General features: G+C 43.7%; 1 protein-coding gene across 1 annotated transcript in view; it reads right to left on the bottom strand.

Annotated features, from left to right (window-relative positions):
- RNF128 (ring finger protein 128) overlaps nt 1–22,940 on the bottom strand; it is a 44,611-nt gene extending 21,671 nt beyond the window's left edge. Inside the window, exons 1-2 of the mRNA XM_037908099.2 lie at nt 22,414–22,940; nt 397–644 (exon numbers count right to left, since the gene is read on the bottom strand). Of these exons, the coding sequence (XP_037764027.1) occupies nt 397–644; nt 22,414–22,846 (681 nt within the window). The 5' untranslated portion in view covers nt 22,847–22,940. The remainder of the gene's footprint in view (nt 1–396; nt 645–22,413) is intronic.
- Between the last annotated feature and the right edge of the window lie 996 nt (nt 22,941–23,936).

Below are 23,936 nucleotides of genomic sequence, written 5' to 3'. Positions count from 1 at the left end.
TGCTACCAAGTTTCATGTTAACTGCAATAGGCCCATTATGAAGAGGGAGCTTTGTTTCTGTGAAAGTAACATAGAAAGCTATCACAATGCATAGCTTCCAAGGGTATGTCTGCACTGCAGTGTAAGCCCAAAACTCCCCTTCCATCTACACGTCTGTTGGACTTGGACCCAGGCCTTAAGACCCCACAAGTGTGGACAGTTCAAGCCCAAATAAAGCCAGGACCCAGGGTTCAAGCCTTATTTTGCATGACAGATGTAGCCCCAGAATTCCCTAGGCCAGTGGAAAGATGCAGTGGAAAGACCCTGCAGGTAGAGCTACGACCACCACCATCTCCCAAAACAATATGCAATGTACAACATAAATAAGCAAGTGTCAAATATATGGGAGAAACTAACCTCTCTCCTGTTCTGAGCTCTTACAACCCTGAATCTTCGAGCAGAATAAAAAATGAAGTAGCCCACAGTTGCTGCTGTGACAATGAAAAACGACACTGAGACAAAAAAGATTGAATAGTGATTCATCCAGGGTGCATGCTTTTTCCCTACTTCAATAACCATAGTCACTTGAAAGCCCTTCTCAATCCGGCGTACAATGTCCAGGCCTTTCAGATTGCTGATCATAATTGCAACAATGTCTCCTGCCCCTGTAAAGAGAAGAGGAAGCTGTTTTCAGTTTCAAATGATTGTATAGCAGAAAGAAAAGGAGTACTTGTGGCACCTTAGAGACTAACCAATTTATTAGTGATTGAGTCAATTATTTCAACAGTGGTTTTTACGTTGCTTTAAGCTCAGATACTAAAAAGAGTAGAATGGCAGTCTCCAACTGAACATTTCTACACTTGAACCGTTAGCTAGCAATTGTTTAGTGTTACATTTTAAACTTTATCTTCATATATAGTGTTATAAACATACAGCTAAGGGTAGCATAAAATTCCTCCTTTACCTGTAAGGAGTTAAAAAGCTCAAATAACCTGGTTGGCACCTGACCAAATGGACCAATAAGGGAAGAAGATCCCTTTAAATTTGTGGGGGGAGGTTTTGTTTGTATTCTTTGTTGTTCTCTCCGGGACAGAAAAAGACCAGGGCAGGAAAAACACATCTCCTAAAACCCGACCTAAAATAAGCATCTAAGATTACAAACTGTAAGTACTAGCAAGGAAATGCATTAAATTATCTTTTGTTTTAGCTTGTAAATTTTCCCTATGCTAAGAGGGAGGTTTATTCCTGTTTTTTGTAACTTTAAAGTTTTGCCTAGAGGGGAATCCTCTGTGTTTTAAATCTTCTTACCTTGTAAAATTACCTTCCATCCTGATTTTACAGAGGTGCTTCTTTTACTTTTTTCTTTATTATAAAGTTCTCTTTTTAAGAATCTGATTGGTTTTTAGTGCCCTAAAAGCCCAAGGGTCTGGTCTGTGCTCACCTTGTTTACTTATCTGGTTGGGATATTATTCTCAAGCCTCCTCAGGAAAGGGGGTGAAGGGGTTTGGGGGGATATTTTGGGGAAACAGGAACTCCAAGTGGTCCTTTTCCTGAATCTTTGTCTAACTCACTTGGTGGTGGCAGCAACACCATTCAAGGACAAGGAAAAATTTGTGCCTTGGGAAAGTTTTTAACTTAAGCTGGTAAAAATAAGCTTAGGGGGTCTTTCCCCATATCTGTACCCTAAAGTTCAGAGTGGGGAAGGAACACTAAATAGGTTAGCATTTCAAGATATCCACTTGTTACCCACAAACTAGGTAAACAAGTCATTTCAAATAATCATTACATAAGGCACCTTTCGGACATGGAATGTTTAAATTACTGTTATACACCTGGAGCAACGCTGTGTACTACGGAAGGGTACATTTTGATATGTTCCTTGGAACCACATCAGTACGAAATCTTGGTTTACATCCCAGGGAGTCACTATGATAGCTACCTATTTCTGAAGGACTAAAGTTCGTATTTGTATGTATGAATGTATGTATATAGTGGTTTAAAAGCTCTATCATGAACACGGTATTTCATAAAGTACCATTCTAAGAGCTTGTTGATTTCCTTGTTCTGATGCTGCTTTTCTTACACCTCTTTCCTAAATTTGGCAATCCTACTGAACAAGATTTATTCAGACATAAAATAATCTGTTAAACAGAAGAAAGACTTGGATTCTATATTTTAAACAGGAAATTTAGCATGAAGTATGTGACTCCACCCAGGTCTCCTCTGAAAGATAACTGTTGCTATTGGTTTCCAAGTTTGCCTCAATGGCTACGTCTACACTATGAACTATGGTGTGACTCCCCCACTGGTATACACATACCGGTGCTAGCTCTTATCGAGCTAGCGAGAATATAAACAGCACAGGTACCGGCAGCACAGGTAGCGGCAGTGGAGGCATGTAGAGTACAGACCCCCAGGAAACCAGTGGGTATGTGCTTGGCATGCCTCTGTTGCTGCTACCCATGCTACCACGGCTACACTGCTATTCATACTCTCAGTAGCTTGACGAGAGCTAGCACCGATATGTGCACTCCAGCAGAGGAATCACATGCCTAGGTCACAGTGTAGATGTAGCCAGTGACTACCATATCAAGTGTTTGCAATTTACAAGTAACAAGACATGTAGAAGGATCAGTGTTGCAGAATCAACCTGGAATTTTAATGTCAGGCTGTGCTTCCTAGTTTACCCATCACAACAAGTCAATTAACATGCGTTTCTGATGTAATGGCTGAAGTTCCTTTTTTACAAGTCTGGTTAGTAGGTATGAGCCAGAACAGAATCTCCTTCACTGCAAGTGACCAGGAATGCCAAGAACAGCCAGAAGTACCTGAATGGTTGTCTAAGTGTCCACAACTTTTTTATAATGTAAATGAACTCCTAAAAGGAGGAGTGAAGCAAATGTGGGACAAGCAGCAAATCACCTTAACTTTACCCAGCTCAATCAGTCCTCCCCTCCACACCATGAATAAATCCAGGTAAAAACTACTTTAAACATCAGCTAGAAAAGAGTCTCATGGCAGAGCTGTGTTGGTTCTGCGGTGCTATTAAACATTTGTGTCAGTAAAGTAAGTAGATATGACTCAGAATGTCCTCATGGAGCAGGAGTGGTTAAGAAGGTGCCATATTTAGTTAGTCTTCTGATCACACACTTTTATTACAGTTGTAGGAGACTACCATTTAATGAACCTCACCCAAACTTTGATGATTCTCATTTTCTTATGATAGAAATTTAATAAAAGGAGCTTTCTTGGTAGTCAAGCCACTCTTTGCACTACAACTGATATACTACTTTTGTTCCAAACTACTAAATATATTCAGCATTGAGTCTATCTAGCACAGGGGTCGGCAACCTTTCAGAAGTGGTGTGCCAAGTCTTCATTTATTCACTTTAATTTAAGGTTTCGCCTCCCAGTAATATATTTTAAAGTTTTTTAGAAAGTCTCTCTAGAAGTCTATATATTTAGTCTATAACTAAACTATTGTCGTATGTAAAGTAAACAAGGTTTTCAAAATGTTTAAGAAGCTTCATTTAAAATTAAATTAAAAAGCTGATCTTACGCCGCCGGCCCACTCAGCCCGCTGCCAGTCTGGGGTTCCGTCCGCCAGCTCCTGCCAGCCAGGGTCCCAGCTGCCAGCCCTGCTCAGCCTGCTGCTGGTCTGGGATCCCAGCCCTGCCCACATAGAGTGGGTACCTACCTTCTCCCTGGTTCTAGCCCATTCTCTTCCTCTCTCTCTGCACTGAGCTGAGGGTGGGAGTGCACTGAGCACAGGGCTGGGTGTGAAGGAGCAGGCTGGGGGTTGGGGTGTAGGGTCTGGCCAGGAGCTAGAACGAGGGAGGGAGCTCAGGGTTGGGGCAGGAGGTTTGGGTGTGGAGTGCTTACCTGGGCAGCTCCCATTTGGTGTGAGGGGTGCAGGAGCTCCCATTTGGTGCTCAGGGTGGGGGTGGGAATGTGGAGGGTGCAAGAGTCAGGGCATGGGGGGGCTGGGTATGTGTGAGGGGTGCAGGAGTCAGGGCATGGGGGGGCTGGGTAAGTGTGGGGGTGCTGAAGGCAGGGCTGGGGTCGTGCAGGGGGCTGGGTGTGTGTGAGGGGGGTGCCGGGGGTAGGGCAGGGAGCTGGGTGTGTGGGCTAGGGTCCTGGGGTTGCTCCCAACCCCCTGCCCAGAACGGCTCATGGCAGGGGGCTGGAGGGGATATGCCGTGATTCCACCCCCCTTCCCCAAGGCCCTGTCCCCACCTCTTCTCCACCTCCTCCCCTGAGCAGCGCGTACACTGCAGCTCCACTTCTCCCCATCCCTTGCAAGGGCCATCAGCTGATCAGTGGCAGGGAGGGAGAGGAGGAGGGGCAGGAACCCAGCATACTGGGGGAAGAGGCAGGGAAGGAGAAGCTTGCCTGCCCTGCAGCAGCAGCCGGCAGGACCAAGCTTCTTCACACTGCCCCCCGGGGGGCAGAGAAGAGTGGGCTGGGGCGGGCAGGATTTTTAATGGCACGCTGCTGCCTGCTGGGGTCCTGGCCTGGGTTCGGCAGCCAGTTGAGTGGGGCCGGCGGCTAGGACCCAGCAGGCAGCAGCGTGCCATTAAAAATCGGCTCGCATACTGTCTTTGGCATGTGTGCCATAGGCTGCCGACCCCTGATCTAGCATCTCCCATGCGGCTAAACTGATATTTTATTCAAAAAATGTTCTATGATGAGAACTATGCACCATGGTTGGTTACATATTAAGTCACCCCAAACTGACTCAGTGTCTAACATACCGCGAGTTTTAATTAAGTGTTACAAGTAGATAGAGTGATTAAGTACAGGTCAAGTCCCTCACAAAAAAAGATATAAAGATCGTTGCTTTCATAAGTTCAGCTACAGAGAGAATGAGTAATAACAGGCTATGCCAAAAACAAATCAAGTCAGAAAGCTGTTCGGAGTTAGTTTTGATCCTTATTTGCCTTAGTCTCACACGGTTTGATAGAGATATCCCATAGGGGAGGATCTATTAACCAGGATTCTCTATATCCTAGACAAAAGGAGAGGATAAAAATTGATAAAGTACAGGTAGGAACCGAAGAGAAACAGTTAAATGAAAAAAAGAGTCCCCGTTCAATTACATTACATGAAGGCACACAACCAAAAAGTGACAAATTTTATAAGTGCTGTATACAAATGTTAGAAGTCGAAATACCAAGATGGGCGAATCTGAGTGCCTGATATTAAATGAGGATATTGACATAACAGCCATGACAGAAACTTGATGGAATGACGACAATCAATGGGACACATAACAGTGTACACAATATATAGGAATGACAGAACAGGTTGTGCTGGTGGGGGAGTAGCACTATATATGAAACAAAACAGAGTCTAATATAGTAAAAATGTTAAATCAAACTCTACCATAGAATCTCTATGGACAAATTCTATGCTTGAATAATAAGAATAGAGCAGTAGGAATACACTACTGACCACCTGACCAGGATGGTGATTGTGAAATGCTCAGGGAAATTAGAGAGGCTATAAAAATAGAAAACTCCATAGTAATGGGGGATTTCAACTATCCCCATATTGACTGGGTACATGTAATCTCAGGACAGAATGCAGAAATAAAAGTTCCCATCAATAAAAGACACCATTAATAACTGCTTCTTGGAACAGCTAGTCCTGAAACCTACAAGGGGAGAGGCAATTCTTCATTTAGTCTTAAGTGGAGCACGTGATCCGGTCCAAGAAGTGAAAACAGCTGAACCGCTCGGTTATAGTAACCATAATATAATTAAATTTAACATCCTTGGGGCTGGGAGGGTATGCGAATATCAAAGAAGATGACCATAGTAGCATTAAACTTCAGAAAGGGGACCTACACAAAAATGAGGAAGCTAATTAAATGGAAATTAAAAGGAACAGTCACAAGAGTGAAATGCCTGCCAGCTGCATGGAAACTTTTAAAAAACATCATAAGAGGCTCAAATTAAATGTATATCCCAAATTAAAATGAACTGTAAGAGGACCAAAAAATGCCACCATGGCTAAACAGAGTAAAAGCAGCAAAAAGGCATCCTTTAAAAATTGGAAGTAAAATTTGACTAAGGAAAATAGAAAAGAGCATAAATTCTGGCAAGTAAAGTATAATTAGGCAGGCCAAAAAAGAATCTGAAAAGCAGCTAGCAAAAAACTCAAACTAACAGCAAATTATTTTTTTAAGTACACCAAAAGCAGGAAGACTGCAAAACAATCAGTGTGGCCTCTGGACAATCGAGGTGCTTAGGGAACACTCAAGGAAGACAAGGTCATTATAGAGAAGCTAAATGAATTCTTTGCATTGGTTTTCACTGAAGAAAATGTGATGGCCTCACATGAACCACTCTTTTTTAGGTGACAAATCTGAGGGACTGTCCCAGGTTGAGGTGTCAATACAGGAGGTTTTGGAATAAATTGATTTACACTTACTAATTGAGGGAGGGAGTTTGGGCATGGGAGGGGGCTTGGGGCTGGGCATTGGGACATGAGAGGAAGTGCAGGATGCCAGATCTGGGCAGTGCTCTGCAAGCAGCGACATGTCCCTGCTGCTCCTAGGTAGAGGGATGGCCAGGTGGCTCTGCACACTGCTTTCACCCCCAGGCGTCACCCCCACAGCTCCCACTGGCCCTGGTGCCTGGCCAATGGGAGCTGTGGAGCCAATGCTCGGGCCAGGGAAAGTGCATGGAGCCCCTGTGGCAGTGCACTGAGCCCCCATAGCCATTCTTCCTCCTAGGAGCAGCAGGGACATGTTGCCACTTGCAGGGAGCGACCCGAGGTGAGCGCTGCCTGGATCCGGAACCCCAAAATGCTGGTTTCTAGAGCTTTCCAATTGGTAAAATGCTTGATAACACAGCTTTTTCTGTATGTTGTTATTCTGTTTAAACTTCACCCAGTCTTGCTTTTGTAATGACTATCCCTTTGAGATACTTTCTGCTTTGCTAGGCATATTTTCCCTCGAGAGAAAAGAGGGAGTTGCTATAGCCGTGTACTTTCCATGCTGAAGTTTCTATGCTGAAGCCCACACTCTCTGCAGGCTTCTACAGGTTGAATCCAGCACATTTCCACTTCCAGACTGTGCACCCAATTTAACAGCACGAAACAAGTCTTTCTTGTTCTCCTCATAACTGAAAAGCTTCACGTGTGTCTAACATCTTCCTTACATGATTGTAAATAGTTAAAAATCAAGTTTGTTGTTGCACTTTCAGGTCTATTCCTTTTGCTGTAGGATGCTGAAATAAAATCTAATTACCACCATTTAGCTCTCAAACAGTGTTCCTATAACATTAATCTTTCTGCATTCATTCATATGGATAACTTCAGTACATTATGTAACACAATTCTATGGAGTTTCATGACAAGTATTAGAAAAATTTAACTCCCAGAGAATTGTCATAGAGATAAATGTTTCCCTAATGACTTGAAAAGTCAATATATTCTCCAGCAAATATTCACTATCTGAAACATTCACTTTAGTTTTCCTTTCAGAAAACCTTTATTGAAATGGTATGTTTTTACTCTTCATGCATTCATTAATACATACAAATCGCAGCACTGCTTATACATGAAGTTTTTCCATGAAAGAGTTGTGGTTGGGGCAGGGGGGAGAAGAGGGAAGATACCCACCTATTAACCTCTCAGGAACAGCTAATCAACATTCCTACTTCAGAGTTACACATTTTATTTTTGGTAGCAGCATAATAAGTTAGTAACTTTACTGCATTAAAAAATGCATTAAGATCTAGAAATTAAATTTGAAAACGTACTGACAGTCACTGAACAACAATCATACCTTGTATTTCTAAGGCTAACCATGGAATCATTAGCATTAGTATGTGTTCCTAATATAATGAGGAGAACATAGATTCTAAGGCCAGATGGAACCTGACAGGCCATAAAACTTCCCCAAAATAATTCCTAGAGCATCTCTTTTAGAAAAACATCCAATCTTGATTTAAAAATTGCCAGCAATGGAGAATCCACCATAACAATTGGAACAATTTGCCAAAGGCTAACCCAGGAAACTCAAAATCACTATAAAGGCATGTTTTCTGATCCTTTAATCATTCTCATGGCTCTTCTCTGCACCCTCTCCGATGAACAATTCTTCTAGCACTGATGACACCAGAACTGGATACAATATTCCAGCAGCGGCCACACCAGTACCAAATACAAAAGTAAAACAACAGTGCTACTCCTACTCAAGATTTCTTTGTTTATGCTTCTAAAGATTTCATTGGCCCTATTTGCCACAGCATTGCACTGAGTTCACATTCAGGTGATTATCTGCCACCACCCCCAAATCTTTTTCAGAGTCTCTGCTTCCCAGGACAAAGTTACCCATCCAATTCAACATCTTTGAGGAGAAATGAAAAGGCTAAGATTCGGCTGGCACTCCTTGATATGCAATACTCATGGATAACACTGCAAAATGCATCTGAATACTCAGGGGATGATACCTGTGTAAACTCAAAAGCTTGTCTCTCTCACCAACAGAAGTTGGTTCAATAAAAGAGATTACTTCACCCACCTTGTCTCTCTAATATCTTGGGCTACACCACCACCGCACAGAGTATTTTGATAAATCAAAATAAAAAAAACTCTGATTTACCCAAAATGCAGCTTTTAAAAGTTTTTCTTTGGAGAATTTTGAAATTTTGGGGTTTTATTCCAATGAAATGAAGACAAAGTTTTGAAATACTTCACAAATGGAATTGTCATCTTACAGCCAAATCGTCTACTGATAACTACTGGTTCCAGTAATCATAGTGTCAGAAGACCCCTTTTCCTTGCACCACATGGTTAAAACACTACAAAGTGACAGCAACTTATTTGTAAGTGCTTCATTAAATTATTGTTTCTGCATCCTCAAAGGGAAAAAGTGTAAGTTTTGCTTTTGCCCTAACCATATGGTGAGAAGTCAGATATTTGATGGAATCCTCAAAACATCAAAATATTTTTGATGTAGCTCTCATTGTTAATATACATATTCATATTGATTAAAATGCTAATCTGGTATGAAACTCTCCCGTACTAATTTCAGCTTAGGTCTCAACTCCATTTAAATACTTGTATATATTCAGCAACAGAACTAACAAGTTAAGCATTTGCACAGTTCAAGTCTCAAGTACCACACTTTAGCAAAAAGCTTCAGAGAAACTATTAACTTAGAGATATTTAGGAAAGTCATCTTCCTGTACATGTACAATGTCTTAGGCACTACCAGCATACTAATAGCTAATGCTTGAAAGAAGCTTTTAATCCTGTAGCGAGAGTGTGTCTTGGAGTTCAAACAAGCTAAGACCCGCAGAATGTAAATAATTTAATAATAAAAGGTCTCCTTTTTGTGAAGTGAATTAAATGCAGCCAGTTTGGAAGAGGACCAATCAAATGACTCAACTGTCACAGCTCTGAGAGCCTTCAGAAGTGGACTGTAATGTTTTCAAGAATTTATTTATTTGAGCCAGCAAGTGTTTTGCAACAGTAGATTAAGTACTGTAACATGATTATTGGCAGAAAGAGGGACTTCTAATCTAGAAATATAGGCTCTCTAAAATTAAATTAGAGATATTCACAGAATGTAGCTACACAGGAAACCTATCTAAGCTACTAAGACAACCACCCATCACTTCACCCAGTGCTAGTATGCCAATGAAACTCTCAATCAGAAAGCTGTTACCCCAACCCTCCAGCCAAGCTTTTTCTACCACCCAAGCTGCGTGTATGAAATTCTCCACTGCACTGAAGGCAAGGTAAGGAAATGAACAAAAGAATTTTTTTTCATTTTAGAACTAAGTTGTGTCACATGCAAATGGAAAAGTCAACACAGTTGTCAGTGCAGTTTGAGATCTTTGTTATTGTTTAGGCAGAAACTCTTACTGCTAAGTCACTGTACGACATCGCTTTATAAAACTTTTGGCATGAGATCAAAAATGTGATGGTCTCATCCTTGTCCCTAGTGTACACAGGCTTACAAGAACTCAACACTGCATTTTCAGTCCACAAGACAGGTAACCAATCTGCTCAGGAGCACTACAGAATGGAACAGAATGGAAAAACACCAAAATGTAAACAAGGATAACGGCACAGCACACGTGCACAATATAGCCGGTCTTAGCCAAAAGTAGTACTAGTACTCACCTCAAGCACGTAGTGACCTTGTTAAATCTTATTCTTGAAATCACTAAGTCTGAAATGTAGTCTAAGCTGGGATACCAAACAGGCAGGCCCCGGGCCAAATCTGGACTGCCAGACGCTTTTGAACAGACCCCAAAAATCTTTATTTACTTATTACCATTGATTCTTTCAAAACTATTTTCTCCAGAGTCTGGACCCTGAATATACCTTGACCAAGCAATGTGGACCTTGACAAAAAAAACTGACTGCCCCTTATCTAGCTGATGTAGCTTGACCAGTGCAGCTCCTAATGCAGGTGCCCTGTATGTGCTGTTTTCCCAAGACAGAGCCCTGATTTTGACAGATTACTTTAGTCTATTATATGGTTGATCTTTATTGGATTAAAATCCAACAGTATAACCAGACAGCACTAGAGGCCAAACCAACATTTTCTGCACTTACAAGGAAGAGACATCATAAATTACACAGCAGAGTCAGTTGAACCTACTGGCAATTCCCCATCATATCACCACACCTGGCTGTCCAGGCATGCAAAAAGGGTTTGTTATACTCTCCCACAGTTCTAAAATGCAAGTCATTACATCAGTCCCAAATGCTGCTCCTATATATTCTTGCCAGGTCAAAATAAGAAGAGCCATACTGGATTCTTGTTGATGAAAAGTAGAATAAACCACATCAGGCAATCTAGAACCAGTCTGTAATGTTAGTTTTAGCAGAAAGAAAGGTATCCAGTAGCACAGGAGAAACAGGCACCATCTTGTCAGTATCGCTGATTTATCTTGTGTTCAAATCTGGTGCTGTAAACAGACACAGAAACTTAAGTTCCACAGGTCATGAATCTCCTCGTGACAGGCAAAACAGGAAGCTTTTTTGGCAAGGTAGCCAAGTTACTCAGAATGCCATACATTATTTCACCTCTGCACACGCTTGCCTCCAATTCACACATCATCTGAGGCAGAAGCTGCTTAATGAAGGAACTCTTCATAATGCCCCCTCATCCTGTTTACAAGGATGAGAGCCTGAGGAATGGGAAACATTTCCGTTTTTCTAGTTTAGTCAGACTAAGGTGAGACAGTGACACCATTTCAGATGTGACTGCTATCAGATAAAAGCTATGATGTTGGTGATGCAAGGAAAAGGATCAAAACGTGCCACAATCTGGAAGTACGCCAAGAACCCCACTCCTCGAATAGTGTCCAGGTTTTAAACAAACCACTTTGTGAAAAGTATTTCCCAGCTCACATGCCACCTAAGATGACTATAATTGAAATATAAGGGAAAAAACCACCCCATTTTCAGTTAACTTTGTGCAGTAAATGGCACATAGTCTGGTTCCCTGATCCTACAAGTCTTTATGGATCAAGGACAGAAAGATATTTAATGGAGAGATGCAGTTATTTAAAAAAAACCAACAACAAAAACCAAAGGCTAGCAGGCGGTCTCAAGAGCAAGCTGCATTAACTGGAACCTTTAAAAAAGGAAACACATGTCAAGTTAGTTTCCCTTTAAAGATGAGGGTACCCCTCAGAAGTGAAACACTCAAGTAAAAGGAGAGGATCAGGACTATTCAATGGTCAGTTGCTAGTTGAAATCCTCCACTCCAGGTGTGTGGGAAGGAGAAGATTTTATTGTACTTTTCTGTAGCAGAACAGTGCCCTTGCAACTGCAGAGGTGTCACACCAAACTGCTTAAATATTAACCCCACCTCCACCATTCTTCCTATGCATTAATCATTACTTGCAAGCATGAAAAGGGAAGAAGAGAAAGGGAACAGTACAGAATGACTGCATGACATGTAGCATTCAGGTAACTTTTCTAATTACAGCATTGCCACTAATAGTGGCAGCAAGAAAAACGTCAGAAATTAAAGAACTGATATCAACAGTGATCTGATTGACGTCCTAGTCTCCCCACCAAGCAAAGGCATCCAAATATCAGTAGTCCTGCTCTATAGATTATGAAGACAGGATGACCACTGAGATTATCTGCTCTGACCTCCTGCATAACACAGCCCACAGGCTTCCCTGAATTAATTCTTGTTTGAACTACAGCATCTCTTATAGAAAGGCAATCTAGATCGAATAACACTTCCAGGGATGGCTAATCAACCACAACCCTTGTTAAAGTACAGCGTATCTTAGATGTAGTACTTGCTCAGAATGCAAGAGTCACCATCTCATTTTAAGTCACTTCATGCAGCACATGAAGTACAGAGGGAGAACAGAGGAGTCTGAACATCAGCTGGATGACCTAGGCTAGAAACTGGTCGCCATCTAGGAACAGGAAGCAACCCCCTCCAACAATGGTATAGTATTAATTGTGAGATGTGTACTATAGGGTTTTAACCTTCTTTGCCAGAAGTAAGATAGCAAACTCTGAGTACAAGTTGGTTTCACTCTGACAATTTCTGTGCTTTGAAATAGGGGTACACACTGAACAGAAGTGTAAAGAAAAGCCAGATTTGGAGACCGGATAGTCATCCTACCAGAGGCAATACTTTCCAGTAAAACAAGAATGGCTGCCACAATAAAGGGTCAGGTGTCACAGCCAATAGAAGATGTGTGTAAAAAGGAAAGGAAAATACAATGGCATTAAAATGCTTCCGGCTGCACCTTTATCCAGATTTTTCCTCAACTAGGACCCAAGGCAGAGCCCCACATCCCTCAATGCAGATTCAAAAACTCCAGCAAATTTAACTAATTGCCTTGATATCCTTCTTCTTCCGTGCCTTATAGATTCATAGATAATAAATGCCAGAAGGGATTATCATGATCATCTAGTCAAATCTCCTGCACAAAAGCCATAGAACCTCACTCAGTAATTTCTGCATCAAGCCCAGAGCTATAGAGTTTGTCCCCTTATTTAATTCCAAATTCTCTCTAGGAAGACACTGCAGTTAAAGAGCACAGAGGCAAAGCCTAAAAAGTGCTTCAGCTCGTTTCAGAAGCTGCACAAGAGACAATCCAGTGAGCACTCAAAGTGCAACCGAACTGGCTTGGTGAGGGATCTTTTTGTTTTTGAGTCAGCTTTCTGTAGGAATGACATACACGTCCTGCGTTTACGTCCTGCATTTTAATCCTACAAGATTTCAATGGGTACAAACAAAACTAACTTGGCTGGAGCATATATTATACATATTTGCAGTTGCTGCTGCCGCCGCCGCCGCCACCCTTGTTTGTCTAGAGAGATTATTCTGCTAGGTTACCTTCATAGCCCACCAATACATTGATTTACATTAGGCAGGGAAAGTCACTTCTACAAGTGCTGAAAACATTGACTGAAAGCTCAACATTCAGAAGAGAGAGAAGGGGATACGCCATGTTCTGTGATTTTCCATAGTCTCCAACTATACTTCTCAGATTTGATTAAACTGAACTATAAGTGATCACTTGTGAGATGAATCTCACAATTAACAAAATCATCTCATCTCTCAATGGTATGTTAATATAAATGTTACTATAGTTTGACATGAAGAGCTAGGGCCTAACATTTACTGATGTTTAAAATGTCATCCTTTACTGCATTGTAAGAACAGTATTTTAGTTGCAGATTTCAAAATGTGAAGACAGGATGTTCTATAGACAGCTCATTGCCTTTTCTTCAGTGAAATTTACAAGGTTAAAGCATTGCCTTTCCTGTCTAGTGAACAGAATTTAAAAAAATCCTCTGGAGAAAGTTACAAAGTTCATGGAGCCTATTCAATACTCCCTTCTGATCGCTCTTCACTAGTTTTGGCTTTGCAGAAGATACTATTTATTCTGTTCAAATGAGATTAAGTTCACCACCACCAATATTTCTTCCTGACATTGTACTGTGATGAGCTACATATACTTCAGTTACTGGATCAAGCTTTCATTCAACCTAAATATTATCTAGGATTCACAGAAATAAGCCAAATTGTTTCTTGTGTACCTCTTCAGAGATGCAATTAAGAATTCCACTACAAACAACAAATCACTTTTCAGTTACTGTAATGATTTATTAGAAAACAACAATTGTCTTGAATCCCCTCTGGCATACTCCTCCAGGAGTTATTAGCCAGAGACAAAGTTTGCTTTGTCACAGTGAGTTTCTCTACATCCTTCAGCACCTAGACAATATGCATGTTCAACTGGAATGGCTTCCCAAGTCTCTTACTACAGTCAAACAACATTTGCTTGCTGGCAAGTTCAAAACTATATGCAGCGTTATCAACCTGTTAGGCTCTGTAGGATTTGCAAGGTATGAGCCAACAAAGATGCAGCTGGCAAGAAAGACCAATATACCCTACCACTAGGTTAGTAAATACTTACAGTAACTGTGACTTCGTTACATTTTTTATTTCATCATTTGTCATTGCAACAGTTTAGTAAATCCAAAGAGCAACCGTGTTAGACATAACTGTTTTAGTGGTAGCTAAACCACCATAACCACACCTTGGGCAGTACCAGTGAATTCAAAGAGTCTGAAAACTCATGCCATAATAATATCCATCAACTGTGCTGGGTACAGACTCCTTGGGGAAATTTCCCAAAACACAAGGCACTGCACTGGAACAGACAGCTGAGAACCTATTGCAGCTGCATCATTTTGGCTCATTCATGCTGTGGAAAAGCCACCTTATACTGTACTTGGCTCAGACATTGTAATTAATATTTATATGACAGCTATCTGTGGACACAAGAAGTTACAAGCTCAAGATAACTGAAAATTTTCACAAGTGGGCTTTTACTTGGTGCAGAGATGAACTCAGAGTTCTGGATCCAGTTGTGTTCTTTCTGAATCAGCTGTGTCTGGTATGAGCACAGAGGCATGCAAAGAAACTACATCAAGCCATGGCTGAGGCAGATGAGGGTAGCCACATTTGACATTGACAGACAACTCCATTTTCCAAGTCTCTAGGGTATTCCTAATATTGGTGCATAACTGGTTGAAAGACTGTACTTGAAGAGTAGTTATCAATGGTTTGCTATCAGATTGTGAGGATGGATCTAGTGAGGTCCTACAGGTATCTGTCCTGGGTCCGGTACCATTCTACATTTTCATTAGCGTCTTAGATAGTGGAGCGGAGAGTACGTTTATAAAATCTGCAGATGAAAGCTGGGAGGGATTGCTAGCACTCTGGAGGACAGGATAAGAATTCTGAATAACTTTGACAAATTGGAGAAATTGTATGAAATCAGCAAGATGAAATAAAGACAAGGGAGAAGTACTACATTTAATTAAAAAAAAAAATCAAACGCACAACTACAAAAATGGGGAATAACTAGCTAGGCAGTGGTAGTGCTGAAAAGGATCTGCAAGGTATAGTGGATCACAAATTGGCTATGAATCAACAGTGTGATGCAGCTGCAAGGCAGACCAGTATCATTTTGGTGTGTATTAACAGGACTGTCATATGTAAGACATGGAAGGTAAGGCTTGGCCTCGATGAGGCCTCAGCTGAATATTGTGTGGTTTTGGGCACCACAATTTAGGAAATATGTGGACAAAGTGGAGAGAATCCAGAGGAGAGCACGAAAAATGATAAAAGATTTAGAAAACCAGACCTATGAGGAAAGGATAAAAAACTGGGTATGTTTAGTCTTGAGAAAGAGGATCGAGGGGGGACCTGATAGCCTTCAATATGGTAAGGCTATTATAAAGAGGATGGCAATCAATTGTTCTCCACATTCATTGAAGGTAGGACAAGAAGTAATCAGCTGACTCTGAAGCAAGGGAGATTTAGGTTAGATACTAGGAAAGACTAACTATAAAGATAACTAATTACTGAACAGGATTTCAAGGGAGGTTGTGGAATCCCTGTCATCAGAGGTTTTTAGTAACAGCTTAGACTAACACCAGTCAAGGATGGTATAATTATACTTGGTCCTGCCTCAGCATGGTGGGTTGACCAGATGACATCTCAAGGTCCCTTCCAGCCTTACATTTCTATGATTCTGCTCTTTCAAAAGGAGCAAAGGATTGTTTATTTACCATTCACAAATATAGTGTTAAAAAACAGGCTACTTTAGGATATACCAATCATAATACTTACCACAGATCTCAATCCTTTTCTCTTTTAGAGTTTAGTTTCCTTTACTGCTTGTTTCTAAAAACCATGCTTCATAACAAGCCTGAACAGGACACAGCTAGTCTTCTTGCTGACTACTGCTTCCTCAAGTAACTTAAGAGATGGTATGCTGTTTTTGCTGGTGGCAATTAATCCCTTCAGTACAAGTTTTACTATTGGCATTAAAAGGTTTTAACCTCACCAGCTTCTTTTTCATATATTGATCCAAGTTTAGACTCTCAGATCCTTTTTAATCCTAGTTTGTTAATATAGGATACCCTAGAAACTGTGCCTCTTGACTTCTGCACTTCATGACAGCAACACCCCTGCTTGGCTAGCATGCTTTCCTTGATACATTTGTTGGTTATTTTTAGCCAATGTCTGCTCAGGCCCTCCCAGGTATAGCACTCACAAAGCCAGGTGATCTGTCATTCAAGGCCAGCAGAGCTGAGCATTGGAAGAAGGAAGTTAAAAAAAAAAAAAGATCACATTGTACTTTCTTTGCAGATCTTCAAGACATATTACTCTTAACACTTAAAGAATTTCCAAAGCTATTAATGTACCCTGACAGGAAAACCACTTAACATTCTGGTTCGCTCAAGTCTATTAAAGAACCCTTTAAAGCTAACTGAACTCATTTTATGTACTTTGGTCTTGCTCTGTTTCAATCTTTCCCCAATCACATGTTTGCTTTTGAAGGCCAATATATGTTACAGAGGTCAGCAATTATCAGCCCATAATATTATACTTTGAAACCATGTTCAGCCTGCCACAGAAAGGCACCATCATCTTGAAATGAGTATAATTAAAACTGATGTTTACTTGTTGATAAGATATAATGCTTACAAAATTACTAAATAAATATGACATCAGACTCCATTAAATCCTTGACATTTTAGATACTAGAAGGTATTAGGTAGGATATTATATCTGATTTGGCTATTTTTGTATTGTGTGTGTTTTTAATGGTAATTTTGATAAACTGATGTACCATTAATTTCTAGACATAAGACTGATGCAAACAAAACAGGATTAATCTAACCCTCTCAATGTGCACACAGTAATTAAATAATGCAAGCCTCTTAAAGTGAAATGACTAAAAATAAAAGTTACTTAAATGTACAGGAACGTTTGAGCCTCTAAATAAGAATTCTACCTCAAAAGATAAGTTTGATAATCATACAAAAAAAAATACAGTTAGTTTATTGCACGTCTAGAAGATAAGCCTATATTAGGAGTTGGAAAGTTTCGTGGCAGCAGAGATCCTGTGAAGGAGAGAAGAGTCAACATATTTTACATTACTCATGTGCAAGTCCATCCAAGAGGGCTTTTGTTCTTTGTCTGGCAGTACATGAAAGCTTCCATCCATAACCTCTTAGTGGACAGGAAGACGGTTTGCATATTCTTGCGTTGGCAACAATATTTAACTTCAGCCCCACCTGTTTTTACCATCATTTCCTTGGCCACCTGCTCCAATTCTCCCTCAATGTGGCTGCATTACTGCCCTGCACCAATGTCTTCCCAGAAGTGCGGTCTCCAATAGTCTATTTCATGCTAGCAAAGGCAGATTAAGATATTTCAGTCACTGTTCCATGCATGCCTACAATAAATTTAGAATCAAATCAGAATACGTGAGCTTTTAGTTTCAAATATCATGGAGCTGCACTTCTCCAATTTACTATTTAGGTTTCAACAAAAAAATGAGCTGAAAGTTTACTTACACAAAGTTGGCCTTTGGAGAAGCCCCAGATGACAGTGGGCAAAATCCTGGTAATCTCTACACTAGGATTCCCATTGTTACTCCCTCTGGAGGGAGTCACACCAGTGATACACAAGGTGGGAAACTATGAGGTAAAAATCCTAGGACTTAGTGAGTAAGCTATTTCTGTACATGTTTTTCCTTCCCTGTTTCAGTCTGTCTTCTTGCTCCAAGTGTGATTCTAGATATGGCATTACCGGGTCCATGTTCAGGTTGGTAGTATTTCATATGAAATATACTCGCTTCATTTACAAGTGTTTTTTTCCAATTGTCAGACCCAGAAGCTGGGCGTGGAATAAGGGTCGAACTGGTTTCTTTCCTTCCCAAGCACCGCCACCTGTAATAAAGGTTCTATGGGTCAGACTGTGCCCATAGGATCGTTAGTAGGCATGGACAGATAGCTGACTGAACTCAAATTATTCTGTTAGTGATGCAGTAGAAGGAACAAAATCTAGTTCCTTCCGTGTACTGCTGTAAAGCGCTACCAGTTGCAGATTTGTGTCCCAAGTCAGCAGACAGGACTGACTACATACAGGGGTAAGAACTATTAAAATACATATTTCTTCTTCTTTTTTTTTTTTTTTTTTTTTTTTAAGAAAAGAACTGCATTTTAATGTCTTAACTTCACTTCCCCTTTACTTTTCTGCTATTCTGTCCCCAAAGAACAAACAGTGATGCATTGCCATCCCCATCCTCTTTGCAGAGGACACTGCTTCTTCTGTTGCCTTGTCAACAAAGTTTCACTGAACCAGACAGAATCACCAGAGCTTCATGCACTACTTCCTCCACATTCCTACCCTCTGCTAGGGGACACACAAACATTCACTGTCCCCAGCAAGCAGTATAATTGGGAAGAGAAGAGAAAGGCCAGCACTGTCAGGGGCAGAGACACAGGAAATACAGCAGTTGGAAGACAGATAACAGAAAAAGCAGAGGAGAGCACTGGAGAGTAGGGAGAGAGAAGAGATCAGAAGACTCAGGAAAGGTAATGAAGTAGAAACAGTGAAAAATAGGAGACAAAACAGTCAGACAAAGGACACAAGAAGAGAGAATGGCAGCACCACAAATTAGGTGCGGCAATTGTCATGGCACAGTGCAAGGATTCATGAGGTACCATAAGGCAATTACTACAGAGGGACAGCTTCAGACAAAAAGATTGGAATCCACTGGTTTAGAACTTCCTGTTCTATTTTTTGTCCATGCTTGGGCTTGGAAGTTGCAATATACCCCAGGGCACATAATGAATCATGCTGGATCACCACCTTGAACAATTGTGGCATGAGTCCCTGGGCCTAAAGCTCAAAACTACAACCCAGGGGCAAAGGGGAGGGAGAAGATCTTTCAAGCAGCACACACCATGGAGAACAGCAGCTTGTTCAATTAAGCTAACCAAGTCTCCATCAACTGGGATTTTAAGAAAAATATGGCACGGAGGAGACTGGTTGGCTAAACAGTTTGGTAAGGAGATGCTCCTATCCCTGGGACATTAGTTTAAGAGGTCAGCAGTGATCAAAAGTAGCTGCTCTCTGACGGCTGTTCAGTGATTTAGGTGAACAATGTTCGAGGTGCAGGTACTGAAGAACCAAAGTTCTCTTTTCAAAGCTAGTGACAATCCCTTCAGGTCAAACCCAGACACATGGTTGGGATGCTTCGTTTCGAGAACTAGAAAGCGCACAAAGTCCATGTTTTGTTGTAAGGTTACACATGCAGTAATCAAATAGCAGACTTAAGACACTCCTTATTTCACTTACATCCTCACCTGCCACTAAATTTTATTGTAAGTTCATGTTAAACATTCTTCACTACCTTCTCTTAATACTTTTTGCTACAGATATAAGTCGATGCCAAACTAAGGGTGATCTGTTAATGACTGCTACTCTGTTTATGCCCAGTCTTAAGAACATTGCCTTACTTAAGCCCATGCTTTGGCAAGTCTGTTTGGGCCACGTTAGTCTTTACACCAGAGGTGGGCAAACTACAGCCTGCGGAACACATCCGGCCCATGGGACCATCCTGCATTTAACTCTTCATCTCATAGATGTTTATGTGGATTCTGGGTGTACCAAAAAGATTCTTAAGAGGACTTCTGGAAAACCCTGGGTCACCAGTGTATTTGTTGAGTTAAACAGCTACCTGCACATGCGCACACACTCTTCACACACACACACCCCAACTTTATCTGTAGATCACAGAGGATAAAAAGCAGGATGACTGTATTTATCTTCTTTAAGTCCAGGAACTTGCAAGACTGAAACCTCAAGAGTGCTTTATGAAAAATACACAGGAAAAAGCCACACAAATGCCATTTATCCTTAACACTATAAGAGTGAAGAAATAATCTTTCCCCATTTTCACCAGGTCTTTCTCAGGTCTTGTTTTAAGCCTGCAAGTTTTAAGCCACCCTGTTTTTGTTTCAGTTTGCTAGGTTAGTTAACACTTTAGAATATTAGGTTCTTAAAAGAACTTCCTTTGAAGTGTCTACTTTTTCCATTACTAGAGTCTTAATGTCCACTCTGGTGCTCAAACTTAAGATATCTTCCCATGAAATATTAGCTTGACTGTACTACCATGACGATCAAACTGTTAAGTCTTCATTTGAAAAATGAGGAGTTTTGGGGGAAAACCCCCCACTCACCAGTGGCAAACAGGAAACTTTCTGCGGCAAGTGGAGGGAACCTATGTCATCAACTTCTGCAGAAGGTAAATTTGCTTAAAAAAGGCTTGATACTTGTACTGGAAACACAACTCAACCTGGCAAGGGACAAGTTGTGAGGCATAAAATGATTTTACATGAAGATCAAAGGATGGGACCCACACTAATTCCATTCAAAGTTGATTGATGTGTGGGATGCAAGGAAAACTGACTAAAAATAGAAATGTCTGGAGGAGACATCAGCCTCTCTCACTGCCCTTAGGTAGACTGACTGAAAAGCAGACTCTGAGCACATTTAACTAGATTAGTAGCAAAAAAAAACCAAACAATTCCCACCCCCAGTCCATATGTCTGAACACATGCTGCCATATGACAGTGCACAGCTCTCCCAGCCCAGAGAACTCAGGCAGCAACCTGCTCAGGTTTAAGCTGCAATAGCTTATGTATTTAACACTGTTATGAATTAAATCAAATTCAACAAAATGCCTTAAACAGCAAGCTATAATAATTTGGTATGAGTTCAGGAAAGAGTAACAGACATGTCAGCATGAGGACTTCCTGTCTTTTGAAGTAGATCAAAATCACTCAAAGGGACTAAACTAGCCAGACTAAAGATGCCGTCAGTCCCTGGCCAACACCCCGCTGAAAACCAAGTGTTGGCCAGGGACAGCTTTTCACTCCGCTACAGGTTTGGGAAGTTCTCAGCAGTAAGCACTGGAGCCCTCTGGAAACTCAGGACTGCAGCAGTTTGTGTTCAGAAGATCATTTTCAAAATCAAGAGCTAGAATACTAGTTAAACCTCTCTCCAGCTTCCTCCTTTTCCCCTTACAGCACCACCACCATTCCCTTATGTTTGCAGTCTTGGCAACACCTGGCCATCATTACTCTATCCCAGCTTCCCCCCCCCCCCCCCATCCAACCCTCACAATTCCTACTCCTACATTGTCCCCCAAAACTCTTCCATTCTATCTTATTGCTGAGACAGTAGTCCATCCCCCCACATGTCTGGCTTGTCCCACTCATCTTTTCCACTTTCAGTCCAAGCCACAGCTGCCAAGATAGCCTTCCTGTCCACCCTATTTTAGTCTCTGCAATGACTCTTAGCCTTTCTATATCAAGGTCATGCTCCTACTTGCCTCCCAAGTTCTCCCAAACTCCACCCCTGCTCCACATGCTACCAATCCTTAGAATCCACTCAAACTACCACTTAGTGCCCTTTTGACTCCCTACACACACTGCCGCTGAGTGGATTCTCCTTCCCATTAGCACATGGCAAACTCCCTCTGTTCAGACCTTAGAGAAACTACTAAAGACCTCGCTCCCGGGGAGGAGCGAAAAATTCGAGCTCTACTGAAGACCATTCACTTTTAGTGGCCAGCTATTTTGTTCATTATTACAGCAAGCAACAGCAGGTTTGCTGCCTGCTTAGCCACATGCATTCAGCTTGCAAGCCCCACTGCCCTACACCTGCACAGCACCACGCCCTCTTCGGGTCCTCGGCGTGAATCCCAAAACGCAGCAAGGACACTCACCCCTGGAGACCTAGCCCTGCCTCGTGACCCGGGAAGCCATCGGCCCCCTCCACGGGAGACCTTTCTCCAGAGGGGAAGTCTCGAACCAGGCTTGCCCCTGAAGCTCTAAGGCAGCAGCATCGTTGCCATGCGATAAGGAAGCCCGGCCAGAGCCTGGGGCGCAGAGCCCAGCCCAGGGGACAGGGAGCGGTGCCCGAGAGCGGCCGGGGTGGGCAGCGCGCCCGGCGGGGACCGGGCTGAGGAGGGGACGATCCCCCGCAGTCACCGAGGGCCGAGCCGGGGGGACCCTTCCCCCAGCCGGGGCCCGCGCGTCACTCACCCGGGTGCGACATCGGCAGCGCCTCGTTGCCCGTGCCCCGGTAGTTGTAGATCACGGCCCCCGCCGCGCCGCGCTCGGCCGCCAGGCGGATCTTGTCCGCGAAGGTGCAGCCGCCGCCGCGCTGGATGAGCGCGAGCCAGGCCTGGCCGGCGCCCGCCTCGCTGAAGTTGGTGAGCGGGCTGCAGGCGTTGAGGCTGTCGGGCCCGTCGGGCTGCACCAGCAGCCCGGCCGCCCGCTGCAGCGGCGAGTCGTGCCCGAAGAAGCCGCTCTCGCTCGCGTTCCAGCCGCTGCCGTTCCCGCCGCCGCCGGGCTCCCGCCACGACACGTTCAGCCAGGCGGTCCACACGGCCTGGGCGGCGGCCGCCCGGCCCGGGGGCTGCGGGCCCAGCCACAGCAGCGCGCCCAGCGCCAGCAGCGCGGCCGAGGACAGCATGCCACCCGCACGGCCTCGCGCCGCAGCTCCAGAGCCGCTGCGCGCCCAGAATCTCAGCACCTTACTGCGCCGCCGGGCCCGCCCCCGCGCCAGGGCGGGCTGGGGCCGCCCCGCCGCGGCGCCGGGCCCGCCCCCGCGGGGATGGACGGACAAGGAGCTCGGCCGCTGGCCGGCGAGTGCTTGGAACGTACGCCTCCGCCGACACAGCCCCATCACCCCCCCCGGGGGGGGGGGCTGCACTGATACCGCTCCGCCACCGATACCCCATCACCGGGGGCGGGGGCCTAGATTGATACCCCTCCGCCACAGACACCGCATTACCGGGGGGGGGGGCTGCACTGATACCGCTCCGCCACCGATACCCCATCACCAGGAGGGGGGGGGCCTAGATTGATACCCCTCCGCCACAGACACCGCATTACCGGGGGGGGGGGGGGCTACACTGATACCGCTCCGCCACAGACACCCCATCATGGGGGGGGGGGGGGGGGCTGGCTACAGTGATACCGCTCCGCCACAGAGACCCCATCACCGGGGTGGGGGCTACACTGATACCCCTCCGCCACAGACACCCCATCACCGGGGGGGGGGGCCGGCCACAGTGATACCGCTCCGCCACCGATACCCCATCACCAGGAGGGGGGCTACATTGATACCCCTCCGCCACAGACACCCCATCACCGGGGGAGGGGGCGGCTACACTGGTACCCCTCCACCACAGATACCCCATCACCGGGGGGGGGCGGCTACAGTGATACCCCTCCGCCACAGAGGGCCCCATTACCGGGGGGGGGCGGCTACAGTGATACCCCTCCGCCACAGACACCCCATCACCGGGGGGCTGCACTGATACCGCTCCGCCACAGACACTCCATCATCGGCGGGGGAGGCAAGACAGACTGTGCCAATACCCCTCTGCCCAGAAACCCCATCACTGGGGGTGGCTGCATTGATACCCCTCTGCCACAAATACCCCATCATTGGTGGGCTGTGCCGATCCCCCTCTGCCACAAATACCCCATCATTGGCGGGGGGGGGAGGGGCTTGTACTGATACCCCTCTGCCACAGACACCCCCCTCATCCTTGGGT

The sequence above is a fragment of the Chelonia mydas genome, chromosome 9 (genome assembly GCF_015237465.2).
Source record: "Chelonia mydas isolate rCheMyd1 chromosome 9, rCheMyd1.pri.v2, whole genome shotgun sequence".
Taxonomy (NCBI): domain Eukaryota; kingdom Metazoa; phylum Chordata; order Testudines; family Cheloniidae; genus Chelonia; species Chelonia mydas.
The sequence above is the reverse complement of the archived record's forward strand: the minus strand, read 5'-3'. Positions and strand labels throughout refer to the sequence as shown.